The 21,322-nt window shown below is 48.7% G+C and overlaps 1 protein-coding gene across 2 annotated transcripts in view; it reads left to right on the forward strand.

Annotated features, from left to right (window-relative positions):
* AFAP1 (actin filament associated protein 1) overlaps nucleotides 1-21,322 on the forward strand; it is a 169,021-nt gene that overhangs the window by 66,976 nt on the left and 80,723 nt on the right. For both annotated transcript variants that reach the window (XM_017539084.2, XM_017539086.2), the window contains exons 3-4: nucleotides 248-345; nucleotides 13,672-13,780. In XM_017539084.2, coding sequence (XP_017394573.1) covers nucleotides 248-345; nucleotides 13,672-13,780 — 207 coding nt within the window. The remainder of the gene's footprint in view (nucleotides 1-247; nucleotides 346-13,671; nucleotides 13,781-21,322) is intronic.

The following is a 21,322-nucleotide window of genomic DNA, read 5'->3' on the forward strand; positions in this document are numbered from 1 at the left end:
CCCCTCCCCTCTCTTCCCCTCCCCTCTCCTCTCCTCTCCTCTCCCCTCCTCTTTTATTTAAGCTGTTGGTTTCACCTGTAAAATGGAGAAGAATAAGAATAATACCTAACCCTGCAGGACTGTTGTAAAGGATTAGAGAAAATAAATATTTGCAGTGTTCAACACAGGTTCAGGAGCTGATAGCTGCCAGTGATACCACTCTTACCCCACCCTCATGCAGTTCTGTGATTCTGGTTAACTCCTACAGGTTTTGACGTGAAGGACCATGCTCAGAAGCAGGAGACTGCCAACAGCCTACCGGCCCCTCCTCAGATGCCCCTGCCGGAGATCCCTCAGCCCTGGCTGGTGAGTCAAGGTCCCAGTTGCAGCAGTCATTGATGGAGGCCTGGGGATACTTACGGGCTCCAGAGGCCTGTGATGGAAGCCCAGTGTGGAAGAATGGAGCTCTTATTTTGCTTGAGGCACTCTTTTCAGTATATTTCTAAGGCTGAGAAGCTGTTAGTGACAGCTGATTGGTAGTCTCTAAGGGTAGACTTCCCTTGGGAAGCTGGCATTTCTTTGCAGACAACAGGAGCTACAAGTCTGTAGACATCTTTTCTTACATCAGATTAAGAAAAACAAAATTTAGGGTATTTAGCAGATGAAAGTGTCTGTAGACCTTGCGGACTTGACCCTCTTCTGAGTTAATTCTGAAGTTGAATACCTTATTATGAAACTTTAATAGTCATTGTTAGACTTCTTCTGGGGTTAACTTAGAAGTCAGCTGTCCATTTTTTTTTCCAAGAGAGAAAAAGATGTACATATTTCAGGAATGTGTACTTTAGTTTTATGCATTCAAATTCAAAATTTGTTATTTTAAAAAGATCCGGCGAGGCTCACATATGCAACTTTTTATGTACCATTCAGCTTTTTCTATATTTTCCTGTTTTCTAACTTGTTTACTCAGGGAATTCAGAGTGTCATTCAAAATTATGGCAAAATCAGCCGCAATTCTCTTTCTATGTTTGCTTTCAGTATGAATCATCTGATGATCTCTCTGCCAGGATAGGAACTGTGGGCAGGCAGGGCTGTTTGTCATTCATGCCCGCTCTGCCTGGGCCTGGTACAGTGTTCAAGAGTCTTGGACTGCAGCGGGCACAGAGGGAAACAAGCACTTACCGGGTTCCTGCCACACGCCACCAGAAATCACAACTCATTGACTCCCACAGCTCAGCCTCAAAGAGCCCCTGACATTCTCCTTATCTGGAGAGGCGTGTGTGCACCCATTTTTCCGAGAAGAAAGCTGAGACTCAGTGAAGGTGTGTGGTTTGTTCAACATCACATAGTAAGTAGAGAGGGCAGAGATTGCAACATTTATTTCAAATTTATGCTTTTCCCAACAATACAAGTTCAAAGGTGTGGCAGCAAATCAGACGCAAGTGTGCCGCAGATCCAGGGAGGCCATGGGCCGCAGGGGCAGTCCAGGGAGGCCTCGGGCCACAGGGGGAGTCCAGGGAGGCCTCGGGCCCAGGGGCAGTCCAGGGAGGCCACGGGCCACGAGGGGAGTCCAGGGTGGCCGCAGGCCGCAGGGGCAGTCCAAGGGGGCCGCGGGCCGCAGGGGGAATCCAGGGGGGCCGCGGGCCCGGGGGCAATCCAGGGGGGCTGCGGGCCGCGGGGGCAGTCCAGGGGGGCCGCAGGCCACGGGGGCAGTCCAGGGGGGCCGCAGGCTGCAGGGGAGTCCAGGGGGGCTGCGAGCCATGCGGGGAGTCCAGGAGCAAGGCTGCCTGCTTCCTGCCCCGGTGCTGCCCCAGACTCCTCATATGATTTGGGGAGATTGATGTAACCTCTGTGCCTCAGGATTATCCAGGAGATGGGAAGAGTGAATATGTCTCAAGTGCTTAGGATATATTTAAGTCCTGTGCTCTAATCACTCCTTAGAGCAGCACTTCTCAAACTGTAACCTTCTGCTAACCACCTGGGCATCTTAATGTGCAGGTTCTGGTTCACTAGGTGTGGATGAGGCCGTTGGTGCTGCCCTTCTCCTCCACCTCCCCCCACTCCCCTCCCTTCCTCCCCTCCCACCGTCCCTTCCCTTCCTCCCCTCCCACCCTCCCCCCCTCCCACACTTTCTCCCCTCCCTCTCTCCCTCCTTCCCTCCATCCCCTCCCCTCCCTCCCTCCCTCCATTCCTCCCTTCTTCCCTTCCTCCCTTCCTCCCTTCCTTCCTTCCTCCCTCCATCCCTCCCCTCCCTCCTCTCCTTCTCTCTGTCTCTCCCTTCCCCTCCCCTGTCTTTCCTCTTTCCTCTTCTTTCTGCTTTCTTCTTCTTCCTCTTTCCTCCTCTTCCCTCTTCCCTCTTTCCTTTCTCTTTTCTTGACAGGGTCTTGCTGTGTCACCCAGGCTGGAGTGCAGTGGCTCATTCGTAGCTCACTGCAGCATCAACATCTTGGACTCAAGCAGTCCTCTCTCCTCAGCCTCCCAAGTAGCTGGGATTGCAGGTGTGACCCACCCTGCCTGGCCTCCTTTGCTGTTTTTAGATACAATGTGATATTAAAGTCCAGCAGTATATAATTGTTAATTTAAAAGATGAAGAGCTAGATGGGAAATCAGTAGTTCCTCCATTTTCTGGCTTCATCTTCTGGTTTATTTTCATTTTTCTTAGTAAGGTTGTCTGGAATCTCTGGCTTTCCTGTCTGTGATGGGTCTTATGTTTCATCTTCACATTTCATATCGGGAAAGCTGTTCTGAGACTGAGGGGAAACTGAGAACAATTAGAAGCAGCTGAGGCGGGACGCGGTGGCTGCCTGTCATCCCAGCCCTTTGAGAGGCTGAGGCGGATGGATCGCCTGAGCTCAGGAGTTCAAGACTAGCCAGGGCAACATAGCAAACCACGTCTCTACAAGAAATACAAAAATTAGCTGGTTATGGTGGCATGCAGTGTAGTCCCAGCTACTCAGGAGGCTGAGGTCGGAGGATCGCTTGATCCCGGGAGGTGCAGGTTGCCATAAGCCAAGATTGCACCACTGCGCTCTACCCTGGGTGACAGAGTGAAACTCTGTCTCAAAGAACCAAAAACCGGCTGGGTGTGGTGGCTCATGCTTGTAATCCCAGCACTTTGGGAGGCCAAGGTGGGTGGATCATTTCAGGTCAGGGGTTCAAGACCAGCCTGGCCAACGTGGTGAAACCCTATGTCTACTAAAACTACAAAATTAGCTGGGTGTGGTGTTGGGCACTTGTAATCCCAGCTACTCAGGAGGCTGAAGCAGGAGAATTGCTTGAACCCAGGAAGCAGAGGTTGCAGTGAGCCAAGATCGAACCATTGCACTCCAGCCTAAGCCACAGAGTAAGACTCCATCTCAAAAAAGCCCCAGACTAAAACGAAGGCAGCAGCTGGAAGAGTAGCAGTTGTCCTGTGACAGTCATGGACTCTTCTCTAGTGCCGCTGAAGTGCCCTCCCACCTGCTCTGGACCAAACCGTATGTCCCTGATGTGCCAACTGGGTGGAGCGGAGGGATGCCAGTTTCAGACGAAGAGTTCTCCTGACTGGTCAGCGTTTTCTACCACAGTCCACCTCTGTGTTGTCCTCAGATGTAGTTCATTACTTACGCATTCATTCATCCTCTTTCTCCCTCTCTCGTCCCCTCTCCTTGTCTCCTGCTCTCCCCTGGCCTATGCTCTGCTCCTGCCTGTGGTAGCCAAATGACAAGCTAGACTGGGTTTCGGTACGTAAGAGGCTCTTCTGCTGGTATAGTCCAAGCTGGCCAATCAAGAATGCTGGTGAAAGTGAGAAAATTCTAAAAAGGTCCACATTAACGTGTGCTTTAAATACGCCAGGTGGACGTGAACGATTGAAGTGTTGTGAGCTGCCATACCTAAATGAATACTTTTTTTTTTTTTTTTTTTTTTTTTTTTTTTTTTTTTTTTTGAGACGTAGTTTCACTCTTGTTACCCAGGCTGGAGTGCAATGGCGCAATCTCAGCTCACCGCAACCTCCGCCTCCTGGGTTCAGGCAATTCTCCTGCCTCAGTCTCCTGAGCAGATGGGATTACAGGCATGCGCCACCATGCCCAGCTAATTTTTTGTATTTTTAGTAGAGACGGGGTTTCACCATGTTGACCCCCCGGTCAACAAGGATGGTCTCGATCCCTTGACCTCGTGATCCACCCAAAGTGCTCGGCCTCCCAAAGTGCTGGGATTACAGGCGTGAGCCACTGCACCCAGCATGAATACTTTTTGAGTAACAGTTTGCCAGCGGGTGATTTCTCCCTCCTGATGCTTAGTGCATGAGTCGCAAGGTGATTTTCCCTGGACGTCTAAGCCGTGCTTACTCCCCAGAAAACCACTGTGTTTTGCTGTAAGCCAAGAGCCACATGCTTTGGTGTGGTGCTACTTATGGACTTTGGCTGGTGTTTTCTGTGTACTCTATACGTATGTTACACTGTTAGTAATTTCCAGTTTTTGTAACAATCTGAGCTTAGAATCCCTAGAATTTTATGCATGTTGCCCTGTCTTTTTTTCCTTTGTTTTAAGACACAGGGTGTCACTTTGTTGCCCAGGCTGAAGTGCAGTGGCGCAGTCATAGCTCACTGCAACCTCGAATTCCTGTGCTCAAGCAATCGTCCTGCCTAGGCCTCCCAAAGTGCTGGAATTACAGGCATGAGCCACTGTGCCCTGCCCGGTTTGTTTTGACTGAACCTTTCTAAAGCATCTCAGAGAATCATCAGCTTGCCTTTTGTACTCATTTTTTTCATTGGTTTGTTATGTAATGATCAAATTCAAGTAAATAATTATAGTAATAAGAATTTAAAGAACGCAGCTGACTCTTGGTAAATACACAACTCAACAGGTGGGATGGTTTTTGTAGACACCTCAGAGAGGAGCCTGCAGCCATGAATGTTTAGCATCTTAGGGATATCAGGGTGTTTTACAGGAGAATAGAGCAGCTGTCAACTCCGTGAGTCAGGGAGGTGGGGCTTGGTTAAGGTAGCTCAACTGTAGTTTTCTGATAGTTTTTTAGTGAATTTGGGATTCAGCTAGTCAATAAGTACATTCAGTTTGTCTTTAGCGAATTGACTTTTGGCCAGTTGGTCATTTTGCTATTGGTGAATCGATTCAAGAGAATTTGCTTATAATGAGGTCAAGATGGAACGGGTAGGCAGCTGTGCCAGGCAGAGGTGTGCTGTAAATTAAAGCACAAGCCAGAGAAACAGCCAGTTGCACTAGGAGCATTGCAGGTAGCCCCGTCTTGCTGGATAATGGGATTTGGGCAGGAAATCCACAGATGAGGCCGAATTCTCTGCAGGGGCTGAATTACAAAGGACCTGTGTGTTGTGATGGGAAGTTGGGAATTTTGTGAAAGCAGCAGTACGCCACTGAAGGACTGTTAGTGTACGATTTACTTCAGCTAGGCTCCGGTTCTCATGCAGTGAACCACAGCTGCACTGGATTTTCTCCTCTTTTGTGGCATGAATTGAATATTGCCTTTTGTCATAGTGTTTTGTATTATAAACTCTTTAACGAATAGGTTATCTTTTACCTTGTTATCCTTTTTAGTGTGTAATAGTGCTTCATACCTGTATTCAGTGCTTAACAAAGCCTGAGGCGCCCTGTGTGACTTTGTGCTTTCTCCCACCTGGCTAATGTGTCCTTGGACGTGCTTGCAAGAGATTAGATATGTGCAGTGTGGAAGTCTAGAACTTCTGAACCTTGGAAGTCACAAGTGTGGGCTGTAGCATGTTTTGTACTCTACTTACTCTCCCTGGCTTTTCAAGGGGAGACTCAGATAGTCTAAAATATGCACCTATTCAAAAAACGGCTTGTGGGAGAGCTGTGCTGTGCTTTTGTTTTTTTTTTTTTTTTTTTTTTGGAGACAGTCTGGCTCTGTTGCCCAGGCTGGAGTGTGCAGTGGTGCGATCTGGGCTCATTGCAACTTCTGCCTCCCTGGTTCATGTGATTCTTCCACCTCAGCCTCCCAATTACCTGGGATTACAGGCACACACACCACCATGCCCGGCTAATTATTTTGTATTTTTAGTAGAGACGGGGTTTTCATCATGTTGCCCAGGCTGGTTTCAAACTCCTGGGCTCAGGTAGTCCACATGCCTTGGCCTCCCAAAGTGTTAGGATTATAGGTGTGAACCACTGTGCCTGGCCTGTGCTTTTCAAAATATTCTTGTTTTGTTTCAAGGGAGAGCTGTGCAACTATCAGACTGATTGAGTTTCGTTTGCAGCAAGTGTTAAAAGAGCCTTTGAAAAGGCGAGTCCAGGTAGGTCCTGGGAAATGGATCCCATCTGTGCTGACGCTGGCTGCTGAGACCCACTGCCCAGCTCGCTGCAGCCACTCGCTAACGGGGTCTCACCGTAGGAGCGTCGTTTGCGCGGCATCCCCCACCCTTCTTCAGCGTCACATTGTGTCTCAGCTAGGGATATCTCACATCTCCATGGCTGAGGAGAAAAAAGAGCAAGATAGGCTCCTTTTGGGGCTATCCTGCAATACATACAATTCTAGATCAAGGCATTTTCTTGACATATTTTCATTTGACAAGCAGCCTGAGGTTACATCGTGTTCCAAGGGGTAGCAGGGAGCAGCTTAATTCATTGGCACTTGAGGGCCAAAGCTTATGTAAATTTGATGCCTTTTTATGCCAGCAGATACAGTGAAGTTTCCTTTTATTGTGGTAAAATACCTATAAGATAAAATTTACCATTTTAGGCCAGGTGCGGTGGCTCACACCTGTAATCCCAGCACTGTGGGAGGCTGAGGCAGGCAGATCACTTAAGGTCAGGAGTTCGAGACTAGCCTGACCAACTTGGCGAAACCCTGTCTCTACTAAAAATACAAAATTAGCTGGGTGTGGTGGTGCATGCCTGTAATTCCAGGTACCAGGGAGGCTGAGTCAGGAGCATCGCTTAAACCGGGGAGGCGGAGTTTGCGGTGAGCCAAGATCGTGTCATTGCACTCCAGCCTGGACAACAAGAGTGAAACTCCATCTGAAAAAAAAAAAAAAAAAAGCATTTTAATCATTTTAAGTGTACAGTTCAGTATACTTAAAATAACTGAAATACCATGAAGTGCATTCATAGTATTGTGGTGCCATCAACACCATCCATCTCCCTGTTTTTCCCAAGCGGAAACGCTGTCCCCTTAACACACTAACTTCCCATTCTCCCCCACTCCCCTGCCTCCTGCCCCTGGCATCTACCGATCTGCTTTCTGTCTCTAGGACAGCGAAGTTTTTGTTTGTTTGTTTTTTTGAGGGTCTCATTCTGTTGCTCAGGCTGGAGTGCGGTAGCATGATCACAGCTCACTGCAGCCTTGACCTCTCAGGCTCAAGTGACCCTCCTACCTCAGCCTCCCGAGTAGCTGGGACTGCAGGTGTACACCACCACACCTGGCCAATTTTTGTATTTTTTGTGGAGACGGGGTTTTGCCATGTTTCCCAGGCCAGCCTTGAACTCCTGGGCTTAAGTGGTTCTCTCCATGCGCTCCTGAGTAGTGGGGACTACAGGTGTGAGCCCCACACCTGGCCTGCAGCAGGGAAGTTTTGATACCAGGCGTTTCCGTGTTCTCATCGATTGCATTTCGTTCTTTCTCAGGTACTCACAGCAGCCTCGTTATCTCTGTTTGACGGATGACATTGCAAGGCTCTTTGAGAGTATGTGACAAAATTGGCTCTTTTACCAGTTGCAGAGTTGGGGCTAAAGCCCACGATTTAAAACAAGAGAAGCATTCATTGTCCTGTGGCGTCAGATGTGACGCTTTGGTGGATGTGAGCCGTCTTGTTTGCCTGTTTCACCCATCTTTCAGGAATCTCAGAGTTCTGGCTCATGTCTAATCGCAGTGGCATCTTTGTTTTCAATTCACTTTGTGGCTGGATTCCACTCCTGTTTACGCCCCTGGTGGGCTGCCTTGCCTTCCATCCGGATGCCTGCCTGCTGGTGGAAAGGGAGGGAAGATGTCATGGCCCCACAGGGCTTTCATTCTTTGTCATGCATAAGTAAAAGGGGAGAAACTTGAGGAAAATATGTGCGACAATCTTCCCAGTGTTGACTGAAGTCCGTGTGGAATGCAGACTTCACAGTGATCACAACGGAAGGGGGTGTAATTTGGATAAAGACTTTCATTTCGCCGAGAAGAGTTTGTACCCAGAATTCTTAGTGTTAGGGTTGAAACCAGTTTTGCAGCTTAAGCTATAACATTTTATTATCGATTGCAAATGGCTTTGATCCAATCCTCAGTTTCCCTCAGCGGCATGGGTTCCTTCCTGCAGATGAGCAGCAGCACAGGAAGTTTAGATTATGGCATGAATGCCACAGGGTGCTCCTAAAATACTCACATCACTTAGAAAAGGGTTTTGCCAATATACATGGAATTGGAACTTGAGCCCTGATTTTCTTATTTCAGATTACGTATTTTTTGGCTGTTACTCTTAACAGATTTTAATCCCTTTTACCAGAAAAACAGAGTCTAGAGGTATCATTGTATATATAAAATTAAAGTCAGAAAGGGATTCCACATCCTAGGTGTATGTATTTCTCAGGTAAGATCAGATCCTGTCATTGATTGGTGCTTCTCATGGAAAGGACTAAGCAACAGATTGAGGTAGGGGTAGGGAAGGCAGTGGGGAGCATCAGACAGGGCAAAGAGCCTGCCGTGAGGTGAGCAGAAGGTGGGAAGGTGCTGGGTCTATGTTGGGTGCGGGGAGGGGAGTCTTTCTAAGAAACGGCGCCTCTGCTTGTGCTGTGTGATCTGGCAGCCAAAGGTTTGGACCCGTGCAGTCTTGGTTGGTCGGTTTGTTGGCTCCTTCCTTACATCTTGTCCACTCAGCCCCTGTGGGGTAGGTGCTGAGGCTGCAGAAGCGACAGATGCCACACTGCTGTGCCACAGCTTCCAGGTCAGCAGGCCGTGCCCATTCTGGCTGACTTCTGTGGATGAGCATGTCCAGCCCCAGGCAGGGTCTTTAATCTCTTGAGTCTCGGTTTCCTCATCTATGAAATCATAATTGAGATGCTGACATCTGAGTGTTATTTTCTGAATGAAAGAAAATATGTATCAAGCATCCCAGGACAGTGGCTGGCACACTGTAGGCAAATGGTCAGTAGAGGTTGGGCATCCTGCTTCTGGCAATCTAGAATGCCCAGTGAGCATGTCCTTTGAGCATCATGTCAGTGCTAAATAAGTTTTGGATTTTGGAGGATTCTGGATCTTGGATTTTGGGATTTGGGATGCTCAAGCAGTAAGTACATAATGCAGATATCCCCAAATCCAGAACAAAACAAAACAAAAATCAAAATCTGAAACATTTCTGGTCCCAAGCATTTTGGAGAAGAGATTGTTGACCTGTAGTAATAACGGTAATAATTATCACTGTTTTTATGCCATGTCATTTTACAAACATAATTATTGATTGATTTGAGACAGCATCTCACTCTGTCACCCAGGCACGATCATGGCTCACTGCAGCCTCGGCCTCCCGGGCTCCAGCAATCCTCCCACCTCAGCCTCCCTAGTTGCTGGGACTGTAGGTGTGCACCATCATGCCTAGCTAATTTTTGAATTTTTTGTGTGTGGAGGTGGGATTTTGCCGTGTTGCCCAGGCTGGTCTTGAGCTCCTCGCTTCAAGCAGTCCTCCCACTGTGGCCATTATTGTTACTATTATTGGAAAGAGAATTCTCTGTGAATTCTCTTTGTGTTTAAAGAATTCGCTTTTTATTAAAGTAGCAATGACAGACACCGAGGGGCTTTCCTTTCCAAAAGATGGGAATTAAAATTATGGCCAGTACCGTAAGCCTGCAAGCGTAGGTTAGATGGCTGTGCTGTTGTGTAAGTACTGATTTTCTCTAGTGCAAGATGGAGACCTTATGGGAGAAATTTACAATACCCGAAGGTAGATAAGATTTTCTAAATTAAAAGGTTCAGGAGCTTTTACTTAAGTATTAACTTGAGGGAGAAATATTTTAGTGAATTGGAGAGTTCCCTAGTCACTGGCATAGTGCAGGTTCTTTCTTATTTTAGGGTATAGCAGGGGTGAAGATCAGTTGTTCTCTGAGGAGGGTAGCTTCTCATATTTCTTTTTAAGTGTCTAAAGATGCCGTGGTGGTTAGACTTTGAACCCTCGTTTTTCTTTTTTCTTTTTTTCCCCGAGATGGAGTCTTGCTCTGTGCCCAGGCTGGAGTGCAGCGGTGCGATCTCGGCTCACTGCAACCTCCGCCTCCTGGCCCAGCCTCCCGAGTAGCTGGGATTCAGGCGCCCGCCACCACACTTGGCTAATTTTTGTATTGTTAGTAGAGATGGGGCTTCATTAAGTTGGCCAGGCTAGGCTCTAGCTCTTGACTTCGTGATCCGCCCAGCTCGGCCTCCCAAAGTGCTGGGATTACAGGCGGGAGCCACTGCATCCAGCCCAACGACCCTTGTTTTCTTAGCTTGTGTTTTCTGAGTGGCAGCACAGGAAACAGTGGGGACAGATGTAGGACGTGTTACGGATGTGTGCACAGACTGGGTCTCTCCTGATAGTGAGGGAGAGTTGACTGATTCCACGGTGGTGTGTGGTGCTGCCATTCAGTAGCACATTTGAAGGACTTGCTGTGCCCAGAGATTTGCACATCCTTTATCCTTTTGGGAGGACACAGGGTTGGCTCTCAATGGAATTTTGGAAGAGGTAAAGTTGGCTTTGTTGTCTGTGGACCTGAAACTTTCTAAGAATGCTGGAATTGGACTCAAAGCTGGGGCGGGCACTAGAAGTTGTCATGACCTGATGCCCTTGTTTTAGATGAGGGAATGGGGACGTGGAGTGTTGACAAGTTTGCAGAAGTGCAGGAACAAGCCGGCCCTGGATGTGATGTGGCTGTGTGCCCGAGTCTTCACCCTTCACCAGACTCTGTTATTTCCTGCCTGGCCATTGCTTTCCCATGGCCCCTGTTGGAAGCCTGCCTCCCCTGTTGTGTACCTTTGAAAATTCCATGAATTGTGCTTTCAGTGAATTCTTCCCTATTGGAAAGGATTGGAAAGACTTGTTCCTCTGAAAAGAGTGGTAGTCAGTGACAGTTTGCTCATCTTCTCAGCTCTTCTCCTGTTTGACTTTAACAAGCCGAAGTGTCTGAAACCCTGTGGCTGATTTCAAGGATAAGTAGTATTTGAGAGTGGAGTGATTCTCCAGCAGTATCATTTTCTGAGGAGTATTATTTCAAAATGAAAATAGTTTTATTTTTTAAAATGATTTCTAAAATGACATACTATGCAGAAAATGGAAGCATTCCAGATTGAATATAAAAAGGGGCAACCACTGTTAACACTTTTGGTGAATGACCTGCCTTTGTGTATATGTAAGCATAAACACACACATTATGTAAAGAGATCATAGTACACCTGTGTTCTTTCCTTCAGCGGTATCTTGTAGAGGTTTCTAAAGTGAATGACTGTACACATGGACTGGCCTTTTAAATGTCTGTCTGTGGATATAGCAATATATCTGAGCAATCTTCTCTTGAACATGTAGATTGTTTTTGGATTTTACTAAACAAACTCTTATTGAACATCCTTATATATATATATTTTTTTCATGTGACCAATTGACCTTTTTGGTATATATTTTTAGAAGTGGAATTATTGGGTCTAAGGGGCATACTCAAAAGGTTATGCCAAGTACATGACCACCAATAATAGGCTTTGAAAGTGTCTGCTCAGAACCCCTACAATTCAGAGAGTAAGTTCCTTGCAGCACTCAGGAAGGGAGTCTGACCTGTACTATTTCACAGACATTTGTTTGATTCAGCTATTTGTCGTGCTTTTCCAGGACATGAATAATTTGATTGTTTGACCATGCCAGAAGGAAGTTGGAACACCCTCTGTTTCATGAATAAAAGATACTCAGTTTTATTCAGTGAATCAAGCAGCTCTTTTCCAAAAGCAACCAGCAGAGACTTTAAATGGGATGTGGCCTCCTGTACAGACCCCGCCTGGTGCTGGGCACCATGTGTCAGGTTCTGCTGGAAGAGCTGCCTCTGTATGGAGATACGGAGGACCTGGAGATGGTCCAGCATAACACCACAGAATGGTGACGGTTTGGGAAGCCAGGCTTCTGATAGGAGTGCAAAGGAGTTCGAGTTATTTAGCCTCAGGAACAAGGACTGGGGGCGGGAGGGAGGTAACTGTCTGGAAGTCCATGAAGGAATATTGTGCAGATGATCTGGAGTGAGTTCTCCTCTTCATCTGGTGAGAGGCAGTCCGGGTTGAATCTGCAGTGGGTGATGAGTCATTCACAAAGGACTTCTTGGCTTCAGAGATGAGTTACATAGAAAGCAATGGAGTCACACTTTCCGGAGGGTTAACATTAGAAAAAACACAACAGCCCCATAATTTCAATAGAACATTGTCCTACTTGGAACTGTAACTGAGGAGATTTCAATTTGGGGCCTCTGCTTTCTTCCATTCCAGGTGACAGACCTCATCCCAGTTTGTTTACAGAATCTAGGTAGTGGGAAATTGCTGCATGCTATTCATAGGAAAGAGGGGAGAGAGAATATGAATATTGAAAAGGTCCTTAACAGGCAGACCTGGTGTTTGAAAACTCCAGCTGGCAGTTACTAGTGTCTGACTTTGAGCAGGTTTAGATTCTGAACCCCAGTTTCTGCATCTGTAAAATATAAGGTAATAGAACCTGTGCCCTAAAGGATTCCTGTGTGGATCGATTAACACTCCTGTAGCCAGTGCAGAAGTGCCTAGCACAGTGCTGGCCAGATAGCAGACACTGGGCAAATGCTGGCTTTCCTGCCATTCAGCTGTCCCTGTTGGCAGGAGGACCAGTGAGAGACACACCAGCAAGTCCTGTAGATGGTCATAGGAGGGAGAAAATGGGGTGGATTAGAGCTGTCAGGAACATTTAAGAAAAGAGGGGACTTGATCGGAGTCCTGAAGGCCAGGTGGGACATAGGTTGTCCCAAGGTGTGGAATGAGCCCCCAGCTCTTCCATGTTCTAAGGCTGTGGCTTTACAACCAGAGAGTGCCTCACTATCTGAGTGTGTTAAAAAGCTGTGACAGGACTGGTTTTAACAAGGAATGGATTCCATCTCTGGAGAATCATTTCTAGTTTGTTTTAGAGAGTGGCTCCCAGGTGACTGGCTTTTTAAAAACTTTCCTAGCACGCAGCAGGGATATGGTGAGAATGTGGGCAAGCCTCACTCATGCACTCAGCCAGCGTGGCTCCCCAGCTCACTCTGTGGTAGGTGCTTGGTGCGCCTGAGCGTCTGTGTCCCCGGAGCCCACCGCCTGTGGCAGGGCCTTGGCATCTCAGTCAGCGTCTGAGACCAGCGAAGGCTGGTGTGTGTGGAGTGCATGAGGACAAGGGGCACGCAGACGCTGTCTCGGACCCCGGGGCAGGGTCTGAGCAGGCTCAGTCCTACGTAGGGGAAGGGGAGTTCCGTGCTGCGGATGCTCCAGTGAGACTGCTGCACGCACGCTGAACCTGGAGACTCGGTGCGGACTGGACGGCGTGCAGCCGGGCTGGGGCGTGGATGTGCGCAGGAAAGTGGGAGAGACGCATCAGGACTGGCTCCCAAGCCTCTTCGCAGGATGAGGTTCTCTTTTGAGAGACTTTACAAAGGAAAGAGGAAAAGACTGGCCACATCTGCTAATTGGAAATACAGAATTTCCTTCTAATGGTCATGCTAATTTCTGTGTTGCTTTTCCTTTCTTCCCAGCCTCCTGACAGTGGGCCTCCACCATTGCCAACATCCTCCCTCCCAGAAGGTTATTATGAGGAAGCCGTGCCGCTGAGCCCCGGAAAAGCTCCAGAATACATCACATCAAGTGAGTGGCCAGCCCTGCCCAGCCGCGCTGCCTCTGTGGTCTGCGGCACTGTTGCGGAGCCTGTCCCGTTCCTGGGCAGGAAGGAGAACAGGGCAATAAACACATGGGCCAAGTTGTTTTTGAACCCAAAGAGATTGTCAATGGAGGAAAGGTTTTGAGAAGGACACCGAGTGCCTCACACACAAGCCTCTGTTTATTCCAACTGCTGTCTTCCTCGTGTCTCAAAGGCAGTGAAAGCTTACTGCTGTGGCGACAGGCATCAGCATACAGAAGAGAAATGGCTCTTTGTGGTATGTTTTTGGGTGCGTGCTGCAGCCCCCACTTCCTTAGTCCTTGATGCTCTTGGGCTGCACCCATCCTGCCACGATGAGAACAGTTTCCAGCAGCCTGCCTCTTGGGCTGGAAACAGCTGGGTACAACACAAATACGCATCTCGGTCATAGACGTCCGGCTTTCTCTTTTCTTGGGGTACGGGTTGTGTTAGACAATTTTTGCCTAAGCCCTAGTTCTCCCGGCCCCAGTTAGTCACCTGCTGGTGGCGCTCAGAGCTACCCGTTTGTTGGTACCCAGCTTCAAGTTCGCATAAAGCGTGACATGCCGGTGTTGAATATCCAGAATTTATTTTTATTTAATTGTTGCTGTGTGTCTCCTTTCAGTATCTGTCTGGCAGGGAGCTACCATCTCATAAAGTTGAATAGTTGAATATATGTCAACTTACAGAATCCAGTTTGCTTTTTAAAAAAAAAAGATAGCTGGGCAGCAAGTGACAGAGTGGTTGCTGGTTGTACTCAGAAGGCTTCTGGTGTGTTGATATTCTGGGCGTGGTCTTCGGCCTCGTCTGTCTTCTTAGGGCGTCGCTGTCCTTTTCCCCAGTTGTTTGACTGTTCCCTGCCACACAGAGACTTTGCACTTTGGATCTTTGTCTTCTTGGCAGTCTGTGGACGCAGCTGTTCCACCAAAGCAGGCTCTGTCTTGATGGCTGGAAGGAGGTTGTAACGGGAGCTTCCCCGCTGGCATGCTTCTGAGTGTGGGGACGGGATGCGGAGAAGCCGGGCCAGCTGCACTGCACGCCCCTGAGGGTGCGGGCCGCTCTCGCTCACCTGCCTGCCTCCACAGCTTCTGGAGCAGGCTGGGCACAGGCTGGGCCGAGTGTCAGTAAATAGTTGTTGTTCGCTGGATGAGAAAAGGTACAGCCCTGATAAGGTGGTTATGGATTTTTTGGTTTTGGGAGTAATTTGTCAACTATTTAAGAAGATAGTAGATTAATTAGAAAACAAATTAAATGTCTTGGTATAACTCAGAACTTCGTTGTTTCCTTTCTTTGTAATGGCAGTGAGTAAAGACAAGTATGTTTTCTTGTTAGGTTATTTTCTAGCATTTGGGACGTTTGTCTCTGGCCTTCCCCCTGCAGTGAACTTTCAAGGCTGGAAGCAGAGTGACTGATTTTGTGGGCTGTCGGTAATTTTCATTCTGAGGAGCTGCACGTAGCTGGTGGCTCAGCCTCTTCAGGGAGCCTCTGCTCCCTAGCCGCCGAGTCCGGAAGGAAAGGTGAGCGAGGAACTGATGCCTGGGGAATGAGGAGACATCAGCGATGGCACACAGCGGCTTCTCCAGTCACCTCTGCCGCAGGACTCTCGGTTGGCGGCCCCAGGACGCAGCCGCCCCTCCCTTGAAGAACAACAGCCGTGGGTTGACTTGTCAGCTCAGTTCAGGGTCATGTCGCCCTCAGTTAGATGCAAACTTTGAGATGGTTTTGTTGAACCTCTGTGGGTTATGGTCTCATCAGAGAAGCCAAACCATTTCGAATGTCATGGATTGAAGAGTTCATTGAAGGAAGGAGAGCGTGTGCAGTTGTGAGAACTTCTTCCCTGGAAGAAGGCAGTTTCTGCTGTGTCTGGTCAGGCTGGATGAGGAATGGGGAAGAGGAGGGACAGACAGACTGGAGCCCGCATCTCTCTTGATGACAGAGGTGACCAGCAGCAGCCCATGCCAGCCGCAGCAGTCCCTGTCCCGCACTGACATGCGGAGTCCGGGCCGTGGCTCCCCTCTGCCTTCCACATCACTCCCGATTTCTCTCGAGGCCACCCTAGCCCAGAATCGTCTAGGAAAGGGAAGTGGGGAAGTGTGGTTCCGGCCTTGCTAGGCAGATACAGTAGAAAACCACCACAGTTTCTCTTTGGTCAGCTTGGCACCCATGCATACCTCTTTTAGCCACGCTGAGTTTCCCAGTAGAGACGAGCAGCGCATGCTTGAGTGATTCCATCATCGCCTGGGGGACGGGAAACTCCCTAGCTCCTCACAGAGGAGACAGAGCCCCTTTGTCCAACATTCGGGTGACATCCATTCTCTTCTAGAGCCCGTAACCTAAATTCCGAGATACTAACACAGCACTGACTCCTAAAGCACTTCTTATGTGAGACGTAGGGGCCTGGGAGAGGGGGGAAGAAGAATTAGTTTCTATATACAGAGTTACATTCTTAACAAAACAAGGAAGGGAAGCCTGTAACAGGCTGTCTCCACACCTGGTCAGTGTTCATGGCTAGAGTGGATCACTTCCTTCTGCTGCTCCTTTCATAGTCCCACTGCCCTCATCAAACCCCTTGGTGGGTTGTGGTTTTTTTCTTGGTGGGTGATCTGACTTCCTTTCCTGAAAGGTTTGGGCCTTCAGTAGCACTTCTGTATTGGATGGTCATGACTCCATTACATTTCATCAGAGGGTGTGAGGACACAGAGGGGCACTCAGTGGGGTCTCTCAGTGCCCCTGCACGTTCTTCCTTACTCCCACTATGGGGTCACAGCTTCCTCACGGTTGGGGTCACAGCTTCCTCACGGTTGGGGTCCGTCACCTCAGCCATGGCAGGAGCTGCTTCTTTGCCTGTTACTGACATGAAGAGCCTGGTGTGGCCAGGTGGCAGTTCCTGCTTCCAGTTTAATGAAACCATTGCCGTTTCTTGGCCTTAGACCAGTGCAGTCCAGCATTTTAGGGAAGGAAAGGAAACATGTTGTTAGTGGGTCACTGGGGGTAACAGTGAGAAGAATCTCCTCTTGTTTCACCGCTTGATCCTTGGACTGTGAATCTGGGCTGTGGGAGAAACAGCAACACCAAGTCAGAAGGAATACTGCCAGAAGATATTCTGGTCTGTTGCCCCCAAGCCCACAAGGTGTCACCAGTTGGCTGGCACTATAACTGAATATTCAGAAAAAATTATTTTGACCTATTGGGTAAGTGACTTCAGGTTAGTGGGGACTATGGCAAGATGAATGAATTTCCTGAGCTCAAACCCATTGTCATGTACTTGAGTGGCTGTAGAGTGCGTTCCCTGGTCAGAAGCAATGCTGTGGGGATCCCATGACGCAGAGCAGGGCGTTGATTCTCTAAGGCCATGGGGACCCGGAAGGCAAGTTTATTTTAGTGATCTCTTTGTGGTGGAAGCGGACCAGTGATGACAACCTGCCATTAGGTGCTAGCTGATATCCCAGGGATGGCGTCCGGGCCTGGGGGTGGGGCGGGGAGGTTGATGTTGGCCTCTGCTGTTTGCAGGTAGGGTACTCGGAAGTACCTGGAGGCGGATGAATTTCCATGAGTGAAGTCCGTGTTTGCCAAGTTCCATGCATAACCTCCATCCCTGCCACCAGGTCCACATGTACATGAGCCCATTTGGGCAGAAGTCTGGGGAATGAGGCTGACTGCTGTAGAGACAGTGAGTCACGGTGTTTACTCGAGTATCAGGGTCCTCTTTGAGTCTGTTTACATCATGTACCCATCTGTGAAGGTCTGTTGACAGCATCTTCTGCAGACCAGTTGTTTGTTACCTGTTTTGTTTTTTTTGAGATGAAGTCTCACTCTATTGCCCAGGCTGGAGTGCAATGGTGCGATCTCAGCTCACTGCAATCTCTGCCTCCCAGGTTCAAGCAATTCTCTGCCTCAGCCTCCCAAGTAGCTGGGATTACAGGCATGGGCCACCACGCTCAGCTAATTTTTGTTTTTTTAGTAGAGATGGGGTTCCAACATCTTGGCCAGGCTGGTCTTGAACCCCTGACCTGCCTCAGCCTCCCAAAGTGCTGGGATTACAGGCGTGTGCCCCCACTCCCACCGTGTTACCTGTTTATTAATCACGTTCCTCTTCAGTGTTGACCATCCAACCAAACCATTCAGCAGCGATCAGGAATGGTTGTTGAGGGAGGAGGGAGTCAGAGGACTAGGGCTACTTGCTTGCTCCTGCCTTCTGGAGTGGGTGGAGCCTGCAGCGTCTTGGGAAGCTGAGCCCATGGCTGCCCCACACCAGCAGGGTGAGCAGTGTGCTGGAGCTTCAGCAGGGCCTGGCTCTCTGTGCTGGCCTCAGAGACGGGCCTGCTATTTCCTTCTCTCCTTCCACATCCCTCACAGCTTCTCTTGTGGCCAACCCTACTCCAGACCGTTCGGAGCAATGGAAGGGGTGTTCCAGTTTAGCTACGTTGACATGGCATCAACTCCCTACAATGCCCATTGGGTGTTTTGATTTCAGACTTAGATTTCAGTTTTATTTTCAGCCTTCGGATTTCTCTGTTTTGTCCTCTTCCCCTCTCCCTCCGTCAGGGGGATTGATTGAAATGCCCTTTCTGATTCCATGGGGTGTGGGTATGTGTGAGTGAAATACATCATGTGATACAGCTGGTGTCTGGAGATGATGCCTCACTTCCTCAGGCCCTGATGTTGGATGGTCATGTGCACAGCATGCTACACCTGTTCTGGGGTTTCAGGTTCACAAGGAGCTATCCTGGTTCCTCATTTTATCCTCACAGTAACTCTGAGAGACAAGATTATGTTAAAGATACTGAGTCTCAAATAAGTTAAATGACTTGCTATATTCCTCCAGAGTGAGACAAATAAGTTAAATGACTTGCTATATTCCTCCAGAGTGAGATCTAGGATTTAGATTGGCCATTTTGAAACGTAAGTCAGATCTCTTCTCTATTCACAACCTTCTGGTGACTTCCAGTCGCACACAGAGTTCAAGCCGAAGTTCTTCTGAAGACTTCTCTCCTCACCCCTTTACCTGCCACCTGTTCCTCCCTGCTCACTGCCCCCACCCCAGCCCTTTTACACGATCACAACAGCATGAAAGAGTGGGAAATCTGTAATACAGAAGGATAGGAATTGTGCAAAACTTTGTGATCCTTAAGTAGCTTCTGTATTTTGATCCTATAAAAGTCTCAAGTAGAAAATGATATGGCCAAAGTGAGGGTGTGAGATGGAGAACCTCTCTCCACTCCAAATGCCTTGCCTTCACAGAGTTGTGTGGGGCAGCTGGAAGGATAGCAGGGAAAGCCCTTTGTGAGTCTGAAAACGCTGGACACAGCTGCAAAGCACTGTCATCATTCTTCTGAAACAACATCGGAGCCTGAAGGAGCAGCTCCGGAAAGCAGCCCTACTTCCTCATTGTGCTATGTGGACATGTCCTACCCTCTGATAGTCCGTTTGTCCTCTCTTTCCCCCTCACCCGAGTGTGAGACCAAAGAGGACCAAGGCTTTTGTCTGTTTTGCATCTGGCAGGTAATATGTGCTCAGTAAACACTTACTGAATAAATGAAGGGCTGTGCTTTTTTGCCTCCTTTGTTCTATTGATTTTCTTTACTCAGTTTCAACACTTTTTTTGTGTGTGTGTGAAACATCTAATACTGTGCTTGCTCAGCCATGTGCTTAGAACTCGACCCCAAGAGGAAGGAGGGCCACAGCCCCTGCCCTAGAGGAGCCGTGTTTTCTGCCAGTCTCTCACGCTTCCCTCCCTCTGAAAAGTGAGGTCAGAAACTAGGAGGGAGGCCTGATGAGTCTCTGCTTCTGGCCTCAGCAAAGCCAGTGCATTGAAACAAAAAGGCCGGGTCTGTGTGGCCCTCCACTCCCCTGAGGACACTTGCTCATCACTTAACCTTTGTCTGTGGTTTGTGTGCCTTTTAAAGATAAACTCTCGCGTAATTTGGGTGTAGAGAAAGCATGGCCCCTTGGAAAGTCGTGACGCCCTGACCCCCCTCTCAGGGCGCCGTTCCTGGCTCTTCGACGTGCCTGGTGTGCAGTGTGCATGGTATTGCTGTTGCTTTTATGCAGTTTTTTTCTGGAATGAACATTTTATAGTTAAAAATAATACTTTATTGGCGTGTTCTTTAATTTCATCAGAACGACACTATGACAGTGATTCCTGCCGGCGAAGCTAGTTTCTGGAGAAGAAGAGTGTGGTGGTTAATCTGATGTGTGAACTTGACCAGATGAGGAGTGCCTAGGGACCTGGTGAAGCATTGTTTTTGAGTGTATCTGTGAGGTGTCTCTAGAGGACACTGGCATGTGGGTCTGAGTGGCCCCCACGGGGAAGACCCACCCTCAGTGTGGGCAGGCACCGGAGAGAACAGATGGTGGCCCAGGGAGAACAGAAGCAGAGGCAGGGCAGTTTGGCCTCTCTTTTCCTTGAACTAGGAGACATCTTTCTTCCTTGGACATCAGAACTTCAGGCATTCTGGCCTCGGGACCCCAGGACTCACACCAGCACTGCTGCCCGCCCCCACTCCCCACCTCCTGGATTCTCAGGCCTTCTCTCTGACTGACATTTTCACCGTCTGCTTCCCTGGTGCTGAGGCTTTTGCACTCGGGCTGAGCCACACTACGAGCATCCCAGGGTTTCCAGCTTGTAGACGGCTGTGGGACTTCTCAGGTCTCCATAATTGCATGTGCCATTGCCCCGAATCAATCTTCCTTCCTTCCTTCCTTCCTTCCTTCCTTCCTTCCTTCCTTCCTTCCTTCCTTCCTGACTGCCTGCCTTCCACCCATCTACCTGTCCGTCATTCCATTCATCCATGTATCCATCCATCTGTCTGTCCACCCATCCATCCGTCTATTCATCTGTCTATCTAATCTGGCAGTCTCCTATGGCTTCTATCTCTCTGGAGAGTCCTGACTAATACAAAGAGCGATTCCTAATCAACAACGTCCTTTCAACAGAGTTCACACAGCTCTGTTGTTAGCTCTTTGGTCTGCTGCCTCACTCCACACGAGGTGTAGACATGTGAATGGGATGGGCCTGTGTAATCAGTGCCTTCTCTGAGTACCCCTGAGTTAAAACCTTCCTGCTTATCTCTTTGTGAGTACCTGTACCAGTTACTACAGGACTAGAAGGCAATCAGAAATTCTTTTCCCTGCTGCCCATTTCTGAGTCTTTCATAATTTTTCTCAAAGTGTTCGTTACCTCTTTTATTTTTTTTGAGACAGAGTCTCACCCTGTCACCAGGCACCAGGCTGGAGTGCAATGGTTCGATGTCGGCTCACTGCAACCTCCACCTTCTGGGTTCAAGCAATTCTCCTGCCTCAGCCTCCCGAGTAGCTGGGACTATACGTGCGCACCACCACACCCAGCTAATTTTTGTATTTTTTGGTAGAGATGGGGTTTCATTATATTGGCCAGGATGATCTCGATCTCTTGACCTTGTGATCCTCCTGCCTCGGCCTCCCAAAGTTCTGGGATTACAGGCGTGAGCCACCGCGCCCAGCCTCATTACCAGTCCCCCAGAAGGTGAACA

This window comes from Cebus imitator, unplaced genomic scaffold, assembly GCF_001604975.1.
Source record: "Cebus imitator isolate Cc_AM_T3 unplaced genomic scaffold, Cebus_imitator-1.0 Scaffold117, whole genome shotgun sequence".
In the NCBI taxonomy this organism is placed as follows: Eukaryota; Metazoa; Chordata; class Mammalia; order Primates; family Cebidae; genus Cebus; species Cebus imitator.